The following is a 19900-nucleotide window of genomic DNA, read 5'->3' as shown; positions in this document are numbered from 1 at the left end:
TTGCAAGTACAGTATATATGTAATGTAGTATCTGTCACATTCATAATAACATGTCATATTTACGTATTTTGCTCATTTCTTAAGCATATGGTGGCATATTGATTTCGCAGACGCATCACAACGTTCACTATTCCTTCAACAACAACAACACTGCTAATCATGAAAGACTTCATGAGAGACAACAAAGACGACTTTGGGACAAATGATGATCCAGAACCATATATTTATGATCCTGAATATAAGGAGGATGATCTACAAGTTTTAGTAGCTGTAGCAGTACTGCTAAGTACTAAACAAGAAATATAACCTATGAACTTATTACAACAATCACTTACTGTACAATGTCTGCTCTCACTGGCATGCCGACTGATGGGATGTTTATATCTTCCCCTTTGGGTAAAAATTGAATCATAATCCTCACGAAGGGTTAAAAAAGAGGTGCCGCAATCGTGTGTCTTTTTGTGTTTTCCTCACCATCTCCGGGTCTAAGTAAAATGTCAGAGTTGAGCAACTTTTTGGTTTATGTCCACAACCTTCTACTATCCATTTATATTATTTACAAACCTCGTTTCCATATGAGATGGGAAATTGTGTTAGATGTAAATATAAACGGAATACAATGATTTGCAAATCATTTTCAACCCATATTCAATTGAATGCACTAAAAAGACAAGATATTTGATGTTCAAACTCATAAACTTTATTTTATTTTTTGCAAATAATAATTAACTTAGAATTTCATTTCTGCAACATGTGCCAAAGTAGTTGGGAAAGGGCATGTTCACCACTGTGTTACATGGCCTTTCCTTTTAACAACACTCAGTAAACGTTCGGGAACTGAGGAGACACATTTTTTAAGCTTCTCAGGTGGAATTCTTTCCCATTCTTGCTTGATGTACAGCTTAAGTTGTTCAACAATCCGGGGGTCTCTGTTGTGGTATTTTAGGCTTCATAATGCGCCACCCATTTTCAATGGGAGACAGGTCTGGACTACAGGCAGGCCAGTCTAGTACCTGCACTCTTTTACTATGAAGCCACGTTGATGTAACACGTGGCTTGGCATGCAGGGGCGTCCATGGTAACGTTGCTTGGATGGCAACATATGTTGCTCCAAAACCTGTATGTACCTTTCAGCATTAATGGCGCCTTCACAGATGTGTAAGTTACCCATGCCTTGGGCACTAATACACCCCCATACCATCACAGATGCTGACTTTTCAACTTTGCGCCTATAACAATCCGGATGGTTCTTTTCCTCTTTGGTCCGGAAGACACGACGTCCACAGTTTCCAAAAACAATTTGAAATGTGGACTCGTCAGACCACAGAACACTTTTCCACTTTGTATCAGTCCAACTTAGATGAGCTCAGGCCCAGCGAAGCCGACGGCGTTTCTGGGTGTTGTTGATGACCGGTTTTCGCCTTGCATAGTAGAGTTTTAACTTGCACTTACAGATGTAGCGACCAACTGTAGTTACTGACAGTGGGTTTCTGAAGTGTTCCTGAACCCATGTGGTGATATCCTTTACACACTGATGTCGCTTGTTGATACAGTACAGCCTGAGGGATCGAAGGTCACGGGCTTAGCTGCTTACGTGCAGTGATTTCTCCAGATTCTCTGAACCCTTTGATGATATTACAGACTGTAGATGGTGAAATTCCTAAATTCCTTGCAATAGCTGGTTGAGAAAGGTTTTTCTTAAACTGTTCAACAATTTGCTCACGCATTTGTTGACAAAGTGGTGACCCTCGCCCCATCCTTGTTTGTGAATGACTGAGCATTTCATGGAATCTACTTTTATACCCAATCATGGCACCCACCTGTTCCCAATTTGCCTGCTCACCTGTGGGATGTTCCAAATAAGTGTTTGATGAGCATTCCTCAACTTTATCAGTATTTATTGCCACCTTTCCCAACTTCTTTGTCAGGTGTTGCTGGCATCAAATTCTAAAGTTAATGATTATTTGCACAAAAAAAAAAATGTTTATCAGTTTGAACATCAAATATGTTGTCTTTGTAGCATATTCAACTGAATATGGGTTGAAAAGTATTTGCAAATCATTGTATTCCGTTTATATTTACATCTAACACAATTTCCCAACTCATATGGAAACGGGGTTTGTATAATCTACAATGAACTTTCACCAACTCAGAGGCAATGCAGCAGCTCAATAAGCCAATATAGCAGCATAAGCTCTCTGTGATCACGGCGCTGCTACAAATAGTTTGTCTGCGTAAGAGTTTATAATAACAATATTGTTCATGCTTGGTTAATGTTCAGGTCATGACATGTGAATGGAGTATTGTGGTGGTTTTTGGGTGTTTTTTTTAGAGGGCTTTATGTGAGCAATAGAGTACTCCTGTTAGCTGCATTGTTAGCCACCAAGAACATTTGGTTCTTGTCCTCTATAGGGATTGTGAATGATGGGCAAAATCCCCCCCCCAAAAAAAGAAGATCAGTTCCTCTTTAAATAGCTTATTGTTGTCTCACTTTTATTTGGCACAATCCATACATGAAACACCGCAGTCGGGGGCAATTTTCTGGCCTTGGGTTGACGTTTATTGTTGGCCTGTGAATCCTGTTAGCAACGAGAGTGAAACCTCACTTCTGCACTTGAATGAGGCTGATCGTAGGAGTCGTGTGAGCTGTATCTGCCAATAAAGTGATAATAATGCTCACATTCTGTCCGTGCAACGCAAGACAAACACTACAATGCAGGGACAGACTTGAGAAAACAGCATTTATGGTGTTTACCTAGCTTTTTTTTTTTTTAAATGAATAATGCATGGGTTTAAAGAGAAAACTGCACTTTTTTTATTTTGCCCATCATGCACAATCCTTATGTGAGACAAGAACACACGTCCGTCCCTTTTCTGTGCGTACTAAATAGTCAATCAGTCAATGTTTATTTATATAGCCCTAAATCACAAGTGTCTCAAAGGGCTGCACAAGCCACAACAACATCCTCGGTTCAGAGCCCACATAAGGGCAAGGAAAAACTCACAACCCAGTGGTATGTCAATGGGAATGACTATGAGAAACCTTGGAGAGAACCGCTGATGTGGGTGACCCCCCCCCCCCCCCCCCCCTCTCTCTCTAGGGGAGACCGGATGCAATAATAATATTGTGACAGTCCAGTCCATAGTGGATCTAACATAATAGTGAGAGTCCAGTCCATAGTGGGGCCAGCAGGAGACCATCCCGAGCGGAGACGGGTCAGCAGCGCAGAGATGTCCCCAAACGATGCACAGGCGAGCGGTCCACCCCGGGTCCCGACTCTGGACAGCCAGCACTTCATCCGTGGCCACCGCACTTGTGCCCCCCCTTCCACAAGAGGGGGGCAGAAAAGAAAAGAAATGGCAGATCAACTGGTCTAAAAAAAGGAGGTCTATTTAAAGGCTAGAGCAGTGGTTCTCAAACGGGGGTACGCGTACCCCTGGGGGTACTTGAAGGTATGCCAAGGGGTACGTGAGATTTTTTTTGAATATTCTAAAAATAGTAACAATTCAAAAATCCTTCATCAATATAAATAAAAACCTATCTTTTTTTTCCAAATAGTTCAAGAAAGACCACTACAAATGAGCAATATTTTGCACTGTTATACAATTTAATAAATCATAAACTGATGACATAGTGCTGTATTTTACTTCTTTATCTCTTTTTTTCAACCAAAAATGCTTTGCTCTGATTAGGGGGTACTTGAATTAAAACAATTTTCACAGGGGGTACATCACTGAAAAAAGGTTAAGAACCACTGGGCTAGAGTATACAAATGAGTTTTAAGATGGGACTTAAATGCTTCTACTGAGGTAGCATCTCTAACTGTTACCGGGAGGACATTCCAGAGTACTGGAACCCGAATATAAAACGCTCTATAGCCCGCAGACTTTTTTTGGGCTCTGGGAATCACTAATAAGCCGGAGTTCTTTGAACTTAGTGAAAAACTATAACAGTGCAATTTACAATACCATCTATTCTGCCTATAAAGCCCTGTAAAAACCATGCAAACACCTCCAACAATGTGTTGTATACATGCAGTATGTCATGTAGTAACATTTAGGTCACTTTAAGCATGACGTAACTTTGTGCACTGATTTCACAGAGCACTTTCTGTGTTTTTTTGTTTTTGTTTTTTTTTGTTCAGTTTATTTCGAACATGCATACATTAGTGTTTGATACCACTAATGAAAAGCTCTGTAGGAGCCCTGGAATGTTATCATTGAGCACTTTTGCTAAACAGCCGGGATGGTTGTATCTTTCGGCACTTCTGCTCTCCTTGAGCTAGTAAATACAGAATGAAGTTTAAAAAGTTAAAGTACCAATGACTGTCACACACACACTAGGTGTGGTGAAATTACTCTCTGCATTTAACCCATCCCTTTGTTCACCCCCTGGGAGGTGAGGGGAGCAGTGAGCAGCAGCGGTGGCTGTGTTCGGGAATCATTTTTGGTGATTTAACCCCCAATTCAAACCCTTGATGCTGAGTGCCAAGCAGGGAGGTAACAGGTCCCATTTTTTATAGTCTTTGGTATGACTCGGCCGGGATTTGAACTCACAACCTCCCGATCTCAGGGAGGACACTCTAACCAATAGGCCACTGTACTAAGGTGTTGGTCCTATTTGTCGCATACCAGGGATCACGGATCAGTTTGAGTACATCAGAATACTGGAAGAAGTCATGTTGCCGTATGCTGAAGAGGAAATGCCCTTGAAATGGGTGTTTCAACAAGACAATGACCCCAAACACACCAGCAAGCGAGCAAAATCATGGTTCCGGACAAACAGAATTCAAGTAATGGTCAGCACAATCCCCGGACCTTGGTCCCATTGAAAACTTGTGGGCTGACATACAAAATGCTGTTCATGAGGCAAAACCAAGAAATGCAGAGGAATTGTGGAACGTAGTACAATTGTCCTGGGCTGCAATACCTGTTGACCGGTGCCAGAAGTCGGTGGACTCCATGTGCCACAGATGTGAAGCAGTTATCAGAAACCGTGGTTATGCAACTAAATATTAATAAATGATTATCAGGAAAGTTGAATCTGCAAGCCTTTCTTAGTTTATACTAGAGATGTCCGATAATATTGGACTGCCGATATTATCGGCCGATAAATGCTTTAAAATGTAATATCGAAAATTATCGGTATCGGTTTCAAAAAGTAAAATATATGACTTTTTAAAACGCTGCTGTGTACACGGACGTAGGGAGAAGTACAGAGCGCCAATAAACCTTAAAGGCACTGCCTTTGCATGCCGGCCCAATCACATGATATCTACGACTTTTCACATACACAAGTGAATGCAAGCCATACTTGATCAACAGCCATACAGGTCACACTGAGGGTGGCCGTATAAACAACTTTAACACTGTTACAAATATGCGCCACACTGTGAACCCACACCAAACAAGAATGACAAACACATTTCGGGAGAACATCCGCACAACAGAACAAATACCCAGAACCCCTTGCAGCACTAACACTTCCGGGACGCTATAATATACACCCCCCCCCCCCCCCCCCCGCTACCCCCACCTCCCCACACACACACCTCAACTCATGCTCTCATGTCCCAAATTCCAAGCTGCTGTTTTGAGGCATGTTAAAAAAAATAATGCACTTTGTGACTTCAATAATAAATATGGCAGTGCCATGTTGGCATTTTGTTTTTCCATAACTTGAGTTGATTTATTTTGGAAAACCTTGTTACATTGTTTAATGCATCCAGCGGGGCATCACAACAAAATTGGGCATAATAATGTGTTAATTCCACGACTGTATATATCGGTATCGATTGATATCGGAATCGGTAAGAGTTGGACAATATCGGATATCGGCAAAAAAGCAATTATCGGACATCTCTAGTTTATACAGTACATTTGAGTGTATATTATCAAATTCAATTACTTTTTTTTTTCTTTTTTCTGGCGTTGAAATAGAATGTGCAGTGTCCCCAATGCATTTGTGTCCATTAAAATACAATTTATTTGAAGAATTTTGAGGTTTACTCACCTTTTTTAAACACGCTGCTATTATTATGAACATAACTTGTATATAAAACCTTGATGGAAGGGTTTTTGGATGTGGTTTAGAGCGCTTCACAGGCGGAATAAAGCGACTTCTCTCACCTCTATTTTTAGCTGACTTTTGCTATCGTTTATTTACGGTTTAGAGTGCACGGAAAAAAGAAAAACATAAGTGTTCTTGTCGTACATAAAAGGATTGTGAATGATAGGCAAAAGTGTCATTCCCCTTTAAGAGTGCAATGACGGTTGTGGTCCGCACACGAACAAAAGTTCAGTTTTTTTGGCTGTGTTGTCCTATCATTTATTTAGATGGCCGTAGTTGTTTTTGTTTGTGTGGTGCTGGGAATTTTCCATTGTGAGAATGTTCCATGTAAGCTGTGAACGGCTGCGTATTTAACAGATTATAATTAGCATCATTAAACAGCTGCACCTTGCTGTGTGTTCACTGTGGCTCTTTCATCACATACTTGCAGCAATAGTTAGGGACAACTTTTCTTCATCACTCCCCTCGCCCTTCCACCCATCTCTGTGGCTCAATGAGAAGATAATCCAATCGCAATCGCCAACTAACCTGATTGTGGCGACTCAGCACAATCGCCCGTGCTGCTTTACAATTGGATAGCGGCGCTCTTTTCTTACTCAGCCTTTGTGCGGCTTCTAAAAATAGAATGTGGGGTGTGTGGGCCCACTCATGTCCTCGCTGTCACACTCAGGGAGGACTGCACATTATACTCAAGCAGTTACTGGAAGGGCCAGCCTTCGTAGTAGAAGAGCAAATAATAACTTAAACGTGATGTAAATATATGTATAGTAATACAACTATAGATAATATTTGGCAATGCGCGTCAATTGGGATTCAGACCTTCAATGCTGTGTTTAAAGAGCAGAGAGAGCCAGTATCCATTGAACTATTTCTGCTTTGTTAATGAGCAGTTTTGTGTAAATCTGTATTTAGGATTATCAATATCAGTCCAATAACAGCAAAAAGAATGAATAAATAAATATATATATATATATATATATATATATATATATATATATATATATATATATATATATATATATATATATATATATATATATATATAAATTTAAATATATATATATATATATATATATATATATGTATTTTTTTTGTCTGTTTGTTTTTGCTGTTATATAAATATATATGCATGTATATATAGTATATACATGTAAATATATATGTATATATATATATGTGTGTGTGTAAATATATATATATATATATATACATGTATATATATATATATATATGTATATATATACATATATATATATGTAAACATATATATATATATATATATATATATATATGTAAACATATATATATATATATATATATATATATATATATATATATATATATATATATATATATATATATATATATATATACATGTACTGTGTTTGTAGTGAAGTTATATTTATATAGCGCTTTTCTCTAGTGACTCAAAGCACTTTACATAGTGAAACCCAATATCTAAGTTAAGTGGGTGGCACTGGGAGCAGGTGGGTAAAGTGTCTTGCCCAAGGACACAACGGCAGTGACTAGGATGGCGTAAGCGGGGATCGAACCTGCAACCCTCAAGTTGCTTGCAAGGCTGCTCTACCAACTGAGCTATACCGCCCCATATGTATATATATAAATGTATATATATATATATATATATGTATGTATATATATATATATATATATATATATATATATATATATATATATATATATATATATATATATATATATATTATACATGTATATATATATATCATGCATGTATATATACATGTGTATATGTATGTACATGTATATACAGTATGTATATATATATATGTATGTACATGTATATATGTATATACATGTATGTATATGTATATGTATATATGTATATATATATATGTACATATGTATATACATGTGTGTATATATATATGTATATGTATCAATGTCTATATATATGTATATATGTATGTATATATATATATATATATATATATATATATATATATATATATATATATATATATGTATGTGTGGGAAAAAAATCACAAGACTACTTAATAATGTGTCAGTCGTTAGAATGAATGAATGAATCAGAGCCTTTTTTCCCTGATTATGCAAACTGAATGTTCCTGTTCTCAGATTTAGGTCAAAGACTTAGAGATCCAAAATAACGTGTCAGTTGTTAGAATGAATGAATGAATCCGAGCCTTTGTTTCCCGATTATGCAAGCTGAATGTTCCTGTTCTCAGATTTACATCTAAGACTTAGAGATCCAAAAGAACATGTCAGTCGTTAGAATGCATGAATCAAAGCCTTTTTTTTTTCCTGATTATGCAAGCTGAATGTTACTGTTCTCAGATTTAGATTTAAGACTTAGAGATCCAAAATAACGTGTCAATCGTTAGAATGAATGAATGAATCAGAGCCTTTTTTTTCCTGATTGTGCAAGCTGAATGTTCCTGTTCTCAGATGTAGGTCTAAGACTTAAAGATCCCAAAAATATGTCAGTCGTTAGAATGAATGAATGAATGAATGAATCAGAGCCTTTTTTTTCCTAATTATGCAAGTTGAATGTTCCTGTTCTCAGATTTATATCTAAGATTTAGAGATCCAAAAGAACATGTCAGTCGTTAGAATGCACGAATTAAAGCCTTTTTTTTCCTGATTATGCAAGCTGAATGTTCCTGTTCTCAGATTTAGGTCAAAGACTTAAAGATCAAATAAATATGGCAGTCGTTAGAATGAATGAATGAATCGGAGCCTTTTTTTCCTGATTATGCAAGCTGAATGTTCCTGTTCTCAGATTTAGATCTAAGACTTAGAGATCCAAAAGAATGTGTCAGTCGTTAGAATGAATGAATTAATCAGAGCCTTTTTTCCCCCTGATTATGCAAGCTGGATGTTCCTGTTCTCAGATTTAGGTCAAAGACTTAAAGATCCCAAAAATATGTCAGTTGTTAGAATGAATGAATGAATCAGAGCCTTTTTTTTCCCTGATTATGCAAGGTGGATGTTCCTGTTCTCAGATTTAGGTCAAAGACTTAGAGATCCAAAATAACGTATCAGTCTTTCGAGTGAATGAAAGAATGAATGAATGAATGAATCAGAGCCTTTTTTTTAACAAATTATGCAAGTTGAATGTTCCTTTTCTCAGATTTAGATCTAAGACTTAGAGATCCAAAAGAACATGTCAGTCGTTAGAATGCATGAATCAAAGCCTTTTTTTTTTCCTGATTATGCAAGCTGAATGTTACTGTTCTCAGATTTAGATTTAAGACTTAGAGATCCAAAATAACGTGTCAATCGTTAGAATGAATGAATGAATCAGAGCCTTTTTTTTCCTGATTGTGCAAGCTGAATGTTCCTGTTCTCAGATGTAGGTCTAAGACTTAAAGATCCCAAAAATATGTCAGTCGTTAGAATGAATGAATGAATGAATGAATCAGAGCCTTTTTTTTCCTAATTATGCAAGTTGAATGTTCCTGTTCTCAGATTTATATCTAAGATTTAGAGATCCAAAAGAACATGTCAGTCGTTAGAATGCACGAATTAAAGCCTTTTTTTTCCTGATTATGCAAGCTGAATGTTCCTGTTCTCAGATTTAGGTCAAAGACTTAAAGATCAAATAAATATGGCAGTCGTTAGAATGAATGAATGAATCGGAGCCTTTTTTTCCTGATTATGCAAGCTGAATGTTCCTGTTCTCAGATTTAGATCTAAGACTTAGAGATCCAAAAGAATGTGTCAGTCGTTAGAATGAATGAATTAATCAGAGCCTTTTTTCCCCCTGATTATGCAAGCTGGATGTTCCTGTTCTCAGATTTAGGTCAAAGACTTAAAGATCCCAAAAATATGTCAGTTGTTAGAATGAATGAATGAATCAGAGCCTTTTTTTCCCCTGATTATGCAAGGTGAATGTTCCTGTTCTCAGATTTAGGTCAAAGACTTAGAGATCCAAAATAACGTATCAGTCTTTCGAGTGAATGAAAGAATGAATGAATGAATGAATCAGAGCCTTTTTTTTAACAAATTATGCAAGTTGAATGTTCCTTTTCTCAGATTTAGATCTAAGACTTAGAGATCCAAAAGAACGTGTCAGTCGTTAGAATGAATGAATGAATCAGAACTTTTTTTGTGGTTATGCAAGCTGAATGTTTGGGAAGCATTTTATTAAACAAAACCAGTTTTTGTTTGAGTAATTTGAACATTCATCAAAACTAGGGATGTCCGATAATGGCTTTTTGCCGATATCCGATATTCCGATATTGTCCAACTCTTTAATTACCGATACCGATATCAACCGATACCGATATCAACCGATATATACAGTCGTGGAATTAACACATTATTATGCCTAATTTGGACAACCAGGTATGGTGAAGATAAGGTACTTTTAAAAACAATTAATAAAATAAAATAAGATAAATAAATTAAAAACATTTTCTTGAATAAAAAATAAAGTAAAACAATATAAAAACAGTTACATAGAAACTCGTAATTAATGAAAATTAGTAAAATTAACTGTTAAAGGTTAGTACTATTAGTGGACCAGCAGCACGCACAATCATGTGTGCTTACAGACTGTATCCCTTGCAGACTGTATTGATATATATTGATATATAATGTAGGAACCAGAATATTAATAACAGAAAGAAACAACCCTTTTGTGTGAATGAGTGTAAATGGGGGAGGAAGGTTTTTTGGGTTGGTGCACTAATTGTAAGTGTATCTTGTGTTTTTTTATGTTGATTTAATTAAAAAAAAACACACACAAAAAACCGATACCGATAATAAAAAAAACGATACCGATAATTTCCGATATTACATTTTAACGCATTTATCGGACATCTCGAATCAAAACTGTTCATGTATTTTATGGAGAGATGTAGTGAATGAACTGACATCCAATGTTATTGAAAAAGTAATGATTTAGAATTGAAAATCCATCCATCTCCATCCATCCATCTTCTTCCGCTTATCCGAGGTCGGGTCGCGGGGGCAGCAGCCTAAGCAGGGAAGCCCAGACTTCCCTCTCCCCAGCCACTTCGTCCAGCTCTTCCTGTGGGACCCCGAGGCGTTCCCAGGCCAGCCGGGAGACATAGTCTTCCCAACGTGTCCTGGGTCTTACTCGCGGCCTCCTACCGGTCGGACGTACCCTAAACACCTCCCTAGGGAGGCGTTCGGGTGGCATCCTGACCAGATGCCCGAACCACCTCATCTGGCTCCTCTCGATGTGGAGGAGCAGCGGCTTTACTTTGAGCTCCCCCCGGATGGCAGAGCTTCTCACCCTATCTCTAAGGGAGAGCCCCGCCACCCGGCGGAGGAAACTCATTTGGGCCGCTTGTACCCGTGATCTTGTCCTTTCGGTCATAACCCAAAGCTCATGACCATAGGTGAGGATGGGAACGTAGATCGACCGGTAAATTGAGAGCTTTGCCTTCCGGCTCAGCTCCTTCTTCACCACAACGGATCGATACAGCGTCGAATTGAAAATCGGTATGATTTTATTTTATTTTATTTTTCAGTATGAAATGGTACAAGAAAAATCTACAATATTTTAACAAGGATTTTGTCTTGTTTTTCGGGCAAATTTATGCACTTTCATTTTATTAATAAAGTTAGTCTTTGTTTAAAGTGGACCAATATTTATTTATTTTTTTGTTTTCTTTAATACCAAGGATACCATGTTATGCAGGGGTGTACTTATAACAATGTTATAGTTGCTGTGGAGAGTAGGAGGCGCTAAGTGCTGTCTTCCTCCTGCAGGGGGCGTAACAGAAATTAATTGACCGAGTTAAACACACATGCACCTGTACACCAGTGACGTGCAGTCACTAGAGGCAGGTGAGGCAGGGCCTCACCTGCCATCATGGAAAGAAAAAAAATTTATTAAATTGTTATATGTATCCAGTGATTATACTATAAAGTTATTTTCCATTTAACTTCACCAGTTTTAGATTATTTTTATTCAAAATCGCTGAATTTTCACATTTGCCGTTCAAATACTGAGAAGAGACGGTGCGGTGAACAGCAGCCAGTTGAGGCACGTCACTCAGTGCCGCAACATGGATTCCGGACTCGGCTAACTGCTGGCCTGCTGTGCAGTGAGACTGTATTGCTATATGAACTATATTATACATTTCCATAGTTTAGTTAGCTGAGGTGTATAATGTACAGTGTATTTTGTCAACAACTGTATGTGTGTAACGTATTTTTTGTGCTGAGCGATCATAAAACGGCTGCAAAAGACGCACTGGCTGAGGCTCCAGTAATCACGCCTCCCGCACCCCCGCCGTAGAATTGTTATATCAACTAAAGCCCACACTTAAACTTTCCACGTACAAGATTGAATCTATTTAAAAAAATTATTTCATAAGAAGCCAAAAAGTGCAAAAACAATAATGTTCGTGTTGGAGGAGTTGTGAATGACTGCAGGGCCACAACATTAGGTACACCTGCAGACTGCAGGTGTATCTAATTCACAACTCCTCCAACACGAACATTATTGTTTTTGCACTTTTTGGCTTCTTATTAAATAACTTTTGCAACCTATTTTCATGGGCTTTCCTCTTTGTGATGTTAAGTTCCTGTTATGCACTGTTATACAGTATATGCCTTGAGCTCTTATTTTGAAGGCGCTAAGAGCGGAAGTGATGACACGGAGTGGAGCGGAAGTTTTTGAAAGAAAATAAATAAAGTGGTCCTCGTGTAAACTGGAGCCTCCGTGTTTGTTATTTTGTAGTTTCATACAGTATAGGCGACATTTATAAACCCTCGGTTACACTTTTCTAAATAGATTCAATCTTGCACGTGGAAAGTTTAAGTGAGGGCTTTAGTTGCGGCGCATGGACTTAATTTATAAGAAAAGGTAAGACCATAATAACGTTTTTTTTATTAAATGTGCTTTTTTGTGTGCTACAGTTTGTATGTGTAAAGTTAAAGTTAAGTTAAAGTACCAATGATTGTCACACACACATTAGGTGTAATGAAATTTGTCGTCTGTATTTGACCCATCCCCTTGTTCACCCCCTGGGAGGTGAGGGGAGCAGTGGGCAGCAGCGGCGCCGCGCCCGGGAATCATTTTTGGTGATTTTACCCCCAATTCTAACCCTTGATGCTGAGTGCCAAGCAGGGAAGAATGCTGGTTTGAGCTTTTAAACATAACCCGTTAACTGCTGCCAATCAAATGGTGAATAAGATACTCTTTAGGGTTCATATGTTTGTAAATCTGACTGTGAAGAAGTCAGTGCCTCACCAGCCATCAACCTCACCGCACGTCACTGCTGTACACATTGTTTATTGTTTATTGTTTATTGAATGGATCCCAATTAGCTGACGCCAAGGCGACCACTAGTCTTCCTGGGGTCCATATAGGAGCATACAAAATAAAAATACAAAGAATACATACACTACCAATTATTATACAAAATAAAAGTACAACATAAGCTACACTATACTACCAAAAGTCTTTGGCCACCCATCCAAATGATGAGAATCAGGTGTCCTAATCACTTGGCCCGGCCACAGGTGTATAAAAACAATCACTTAGGCATGGAGACTTCCTCTTCCAACATGACTCTTCCCTTCCTCTTCCAACATGACTGTGCACCAGTGCACAAAGCAAGGTCCATAAAGACAGGGATGACAGAGTCTGGTGTGGATGAATTTGACTGGCCTGCACAGAGTCCTGACCTGAACCCGATAGAACACCTTTGGGATGAATTAAAACGAAGACTGAGAGCCAGGCCTTCTCGACCAAGAATGGTGGGAAATTCTTATAAACACACTCCGCAACCTTGTGGACAGCCTTCCCAGAAGAGTTGAAGCTGTAATAGCTGCAAAAGGTGGACCCACATCATATTGAACCCTATGGGTTAGGAATGGGATGGCACTTCAAGTTCATATGTGAGTCAAGGCAGATGGCCATATACTTTTGACAATATAGTGTATGACAAATCGGAGTTGATACATGGCACATTTACACATCCGTGCCCCTGCCCACCCATTTTACATTCTCTCTCTGTTTGCGGTCGGCCGTCATCGCCCAATGGCGGCTGTTGTGAAATACAAGATGGCCTCGCGGTATTTGACACCCCTGTGTTTTGGGGTAATTCACAGCGCGCTGACGTTACACCCAAAGGGATTTGGTAATGGTGCGGAATTGGAGGAAGCAGAAATAGCAGGGTGCCAATGATGTCATCTCCCAAAGAAGATGAAGTAATTCTCCATTATCACTGCTGGAAAACATGTGGGTATTGCTAGCAACTAGGGACATTTTTAGGATGCACAATATTAGCTGGGCTTTATATCCCGATCAGTCGATATTGATAATTATTGATATTTTTTATGACCTGTGGAAAATAAGGACCAGGAGAAAAATATATTAAATGTATTTTAAATGCAACCTGCATCCTCTCAGCTAATAAGGCAGAAATAAAAGGAAATGTCAACACAAGCATGGAAAACCAACAATGTAAACAAAATATTGGGAATATAAGTAATATGTAAAAAAAAAAAAAAAAAAAAAAAAAAAAAAAGGTTTTATAAAGTGTAACATGATAAAAGTGTGAAAATGTAAACATAGAGAAATCTGAGTAGAACTATTTCCTGCAGCTTTAGTGCCAGGAAGTTATAGCTGTGCTCTAAAGGGTGAGCGCGGCTAAGGTGGTGTGGTATTACCGGTCTTAGTGGGGACGAGCGCCTTGCATCATTTACAGACCTCATTGGTCTGACTACAGTCCTTTTAAAAAAAAAATCCCCAAAAAGTACAATACTGTCGATGTCACTTTTCGATATATGTTGATAACGTTTTAACGCCGAGCCCAGGGATGTCCAAACTTTTTCCACTGAGGGCTGCACACTGAAAATTCAAAGCATGCGGGGGCCAGTTTGATATTTTTAATTTTCAAAACCAATACAATATACATACACTTTTTAAACCTTTAGGGCTTCCCTCAAGTTTGGTCCTAGGGACCCAGAGGGGCCTCAGTCATAAATTTTTTTTAAATAAGTCACATATTAAAAAAAAAAAGTAATTCCTCAATCAAATTCAGATCCATCTGCCGATATGTTTGATTTTGTTTTTGTGTGTGTGTGTGTGTGTGTGTGTGTGTGTGTGTGTGTGTGTGTGTGTGTGTGTGTGTGTGTGTGTGTGTTATGCCTTTTTTGTTTTTTGATTTTCAACCCAACCCCCCCAAAAAAAACAAAAAAAAAAAAATTAAAGTGGAATATTTGGATATCCATCCATCCATTTTCTACCGCTTGTCCCTTTTTGGGGTCGCTATAATTGCATTCAAACAGGTCAATAATTCATAACATTAACTTTGATGGCTTATTATTTTTTGTGCAATGTGAATTTAAAAATAAAAAAATTAAATCACATGAATATTCTAAAGGGGTCTAATAGGACTCATAAACATGTTAAAAATAAGTCATAAACTATTTCTTTTTCTTTTCTTTTTTTTTTACTTTAAACCCTTTTATCTTCAGATCAACTTCAGATCTATCCATCGATTATAGTTTTTTATTATGTTTTTGATTTTTTTGAGGAGGGGTTTATTCCCTTTTTGTCATAGAAGACTTTATTCTATTATGGCAAACACACAATATAACATAAAAAATATAAGTGAAATTTTTGATGGGAATTATTCGGAGCCTTTAATATGGTCAATAATTCACAACAAGTTTGGTTTTGATTCATTATTATTTTTGGAGACAATATTAAAGGAGAAAAACAGCCTGCATTGAGTTATTAAAGTCAACATTGACATTTTTTCTGGTCACATTTCACCTGTATGCTCTTTTATTTCACTTTTTAATGTTTTTTTTTGTGATAGTATCTTCAAAATGTGCCGCCAGCCGTCAAAAAATTAGCTTCCGGGCCGCACTTTGGACACCTCTGGCCTCGCCCTACACAATATGTAATGTTACCAAGACTGAATCTTTATGAATCAACGCTTACCATTTTCTGTTGTCTGCACAGGGTCTGTACGTGTTCATGGTCTACTTTGTCATGCACAACCAGCTGTGTTGGCCCGCTAAAGCTACTTACACGGTGGAGATGAGCGGCCATGACAGTCCAGACTCCAGCTACCAAGGGGGCGGACCCACCACTGTTGGGGCGGACATCAACAAATCAACACAAAACCTCATCAGCGCCATGGAAGAGGTACAGTAATTCATAGCGACACATATGCCGTATCATCAATGAGTCTGAAAGCCTACTGGTTTAATATTTTTAAACATCTTGCAGATGCACTAAGTTTTAAGTTGATGCCTTGTGCAGAATTGGAAGGCTGTCCACAAGGTTGCAGAGTGTTTTTATAGGAATTTTCCACCATTCTTCCAAAAGCGCATTGGTGAGGTCACACACTGATGTTGGTTGAGAAGGCCTGGCTCTCAGTCTCCGTTTTAATCTTGTTCTATCGGGTTCAGGTCAGGACTCTGTGCAGGCCAGTCAAGTTCATCCACACCAGACTCTGTCATCCATGTCTTTATGGACCTTGCTTTGTGCACTGCTGCACAGTCATGTTGGAAGAGGAAGGGGCCCGCTCCAAACAAGTTCCCACAAGGTTGGGAGCATGGAATTGTCCAAAATGTTTTGCTATCCTGGAGCATTCAAAGTTGGCCCGGCCACAGGTGTATAAAATCAAGCACTTAGGCATGGAGACGGTTTCTACAAACATTTGTGAAAGAATGGGCCGCTCTCAGTGATTTCCAGTGTGGAACTGTCATAGGATGCCACCTGTGCAACAAATTCTGTCGTGAAATTTCCTCGCTCCTAAATATTCCAAAGTCAACCGTCTGCTTTATTATAAGAAAATGGAAGAGTTTGGGAACAACAGCAACTCAGCCACCAACTGGTAGGAAGGTGAAATTTGGTGGAGGAGGAATTATGGTGTGGGGTTGTTTTTCAGGAGTTGGGCTTGGCCCCTTAGTTCCAGTGAAATGAACTTTGAATGCTCCAGGATACCTAAACATTTTGGACAATTCCATGCTCCCAACCATGTGGGAACCTGTTTTCGAGCGGGCCCCTTCCTCTTCCAACATGACTGTGCGCCAGTGCACAAAGCAAGGTCCATAAAGACATGGATGACAGAGTCGGGTGCGGATGAACTTGACTGGCCTGCACAGAGTCCTGACCTGAACACCTTTGGGATGAATTAGAACGGACTGAGAGCCAGGCCTTCTCGACCAACATCAGTGTGTGACCTCACCAATGCGCTTTCGGAAGAATGGTCAAAAATCCCTAAAAACACACTCCGCAATCTTGTGGACAGCCTTCCCAGAAGAGTTGAAGCTGTAATAGCTGCAAAAGGTGGACCCACATCATATTGAACCCTATGGGTTAGGAATGGGATGGCACTTAAAGTTCATATGTGAGTCAAGGCAGGTGGCCATATACTTTTGGCAATATAGTGTATGTAAATATTACATGTTATTATGAATGTTACTACATTATTTACTTACAGCGTGTATATGTAATGGAAGTTTTTGGATCATTTTTAGAGCGCTTTATAGGCGGAGGAGAGCAAATCCCATCACTTCCATTGTTAGCTGACTTCTTCCAGCGTTTTTTTACGAGTTAGAATGCATAAAAAAAAGTAAACGTGTTCTTGTCTTCCACAAGGATTATGAATGAAAAAAGTGCAGTTCCCCTTTAATCTACTCATGCATCGTAAGCAGTGGGACTAATTAACAAAAACAACACATTCCTCACTTTCTAATTGTACAAATCCCGTTTCCATACGAGTTGGGAAATTGTGTTAGATGTAAATATAAACGGAATACAATGATTTGCAAATCCTTTTCAACCCATATTCAATTGAATGCACTACAAAGACAAGATATTTGATGTTCAAACTCATAAACTTTATTTTTTTTGCAAATAATAATTAACTTAGAATTTCATGGCTGCAACATGTGCCAAAGTACCGTAGTTGGGAAAGGGCATGTTCACCACTGTGTTACATCACCTTTTCTTTTAACAATACTCAGTAAACGTTTGGGAACTGAGGAGACTCATTTTTTAAGCTTCTCAGGTGGAATTCTTTCCCATTCTTGCTTGATGTACAGTTTAAGTTGTTCAACAGTCCGGGGGTTTCCGTTGTGCTATTTTAGGCTTCATAATGCGCCACAGATTTTCAATGGGAGACAGGTCTGGACTACAGGCAGGCCAGTCTAGTACCCGCACTCTTTTACTATGAAGCCACGTTGATGTAACACGTGGGTTGGCATTGTCTTGCTGAAATAAGCAGGGGCGTCCATGGTAACGTTGCTTGGATGGCAACATATGTTGCTCCAAAACTTGTATGTACCTTTCAGCATTAATGGCGCCTTCACAGATGTGTAAGTTACCCATGTCTTGGGCACTAATACACCCCCATACCATCACAGATGCTGGCTTTTCAACTTTGCGCCTATAACAATCCGGATGGTTCTTTTCCTCTTTGGTCCGGAGGACACGACGTCCACAGTTTCCAAAAACAATTTGAAATGTGGACTCATCAGACCACAGAACACTTTTCCACTCTGTATCAGTCCATCTTAGATGAGCTCAGGCCCAGCGAAGCCGACGGCGTTTCTGGGTGTTGTTGATAAACGGTTTTCACCTTGCATAGGAGAGTTTTAACTTGCACTTACAGATGTAGCGACCAACTGTAGTTACTGACAGTGGGTTTCTGAAGTGTTCCTGAGCCCATGTGGTGATATTCTTTACCCACTGATGTCGCTTGTTGATGCAGTACAGCCTGCATCAACAAGGTTTTTGTTAAACTGTTCAACAATTTGCTCACGCATTTGTTGACAAAGTGGTGACCCTCGCCCCATCCTTGTTTGAGAATGACTGAGCATTTCATGGAATCTACTTTTATACCCAATCATGGCACCCACCTGTTCCCAATTTGCCAGTTCACCCGTGGGATGTTCCAAATAATTGTTTGATGAGCATTCCTCAACTTTATCAGTAATTATTGCCACCATTCCCAACTTCTTTGTCACAAGTTGCTGGCATCAAATTCTAAAGTTAATGATTATTTGCAAAAAAAAAAATGTTTATCAGTTTGAACATAAAATATGTTGTCTTTGTAGCATATTCAACTGAATATGGGTTGAAAATGATTTGTAAATCATTGTATTCCGTTTATATTTACATCTAACACAAATTCCCAACTCATATGGAAACGGGGTTTGTAATTTAGCAGCTCTTCATCGGTGTGTCGGCTCCAACGTGCACTGTGTGGAATCCCCTACAGCAGGGGTCCCCGACCTTTTTTCCACCAGGGGCCGGTTTAAAGTATGCATTATTTTCACGTGCCGGCTTTTCACATGTGGCAGATAAAAACAGCCAAAAAATTAGCATGAAAAATCAACTCACTATAATGCTGAAATAATGGGAGCCCTGGGCGTGTTTCTTTGCAAAAAGATGGTCGGCGCCACGTTGATGGCATATACTATATACCAGTGTTTCTTAACCATAGGGCCGCGAGCGCCCCCCTAGAATGTAATATATGTGTTTTTTCAGCTGTGGTCCGCATAGGCCGCAGCGGTACTTAGTTGTAATACACTTTTCTACCACTTGTGGCAGTAATGACAATATAATCATCAATCAATCAATCACAGATTATTTATAAAGCCCTAAATCACGAGTGTCTCAAAGGGCTGCACGAACAACTGACAACAGAGCAGAGTGAAATTCATAGAGAAATTTCTTAAACGCAAAAATTATGACTAAAGTGATATTTTCATTTGCACTTTAATTTTATTGACAGTTTAGTTAAAAAAACATTTGGTAACACTTTAGTATGGGGAACATATGAACCATTAATTAGTTGCTTATTAACATAGGGTTAA

The 19900-nt window shown here is 38.7% G+C and overlaps 1 protein-coding gene across 1 annotated transcript in view; it reads left to right on the top strand.

Annotated features, from left to right (window-relative positions):
* Positions 1 to 19900, top strand: part of adgrv1 (adhesion G protein-coupled receptor V1) — a 513902-nt gene that overhangs the window by 462876 nt on the left and 31126 nt on the right. Inside the window, exon 93 of the mRNA XM_061980535.1 lies at positions 16032 to 16217. Within this exon, the coding sequence (XP_061836519.1) occupies positions 16032 to 16217 (186 nt within the window). The remainder of the gene's footprint in view (positions 1 to 16031; positions 16218 to 19900) is intronic.

The sequence above is a fragment of the Nerophis lumbriciformis genome, linkage group LG20 (genome assembly GCF_033978685.3).
Source record: "Nerophis lumbriciformis linkage group LG20, RoL_Nlum_v2.1, whole genome shotgun sequence".
NCBI classification, from domain to species: Eukaryota; Metazoa; Chordata; class Actinopteri; order Syngnathiformes; family Syngnathidae; genus Nerophis; species Nerophis lumbriciformis.
Note: the sequence above shows the minus strand (reverse complement) of the source record. Positions and strands in the feature narration are given on the sequence as shown.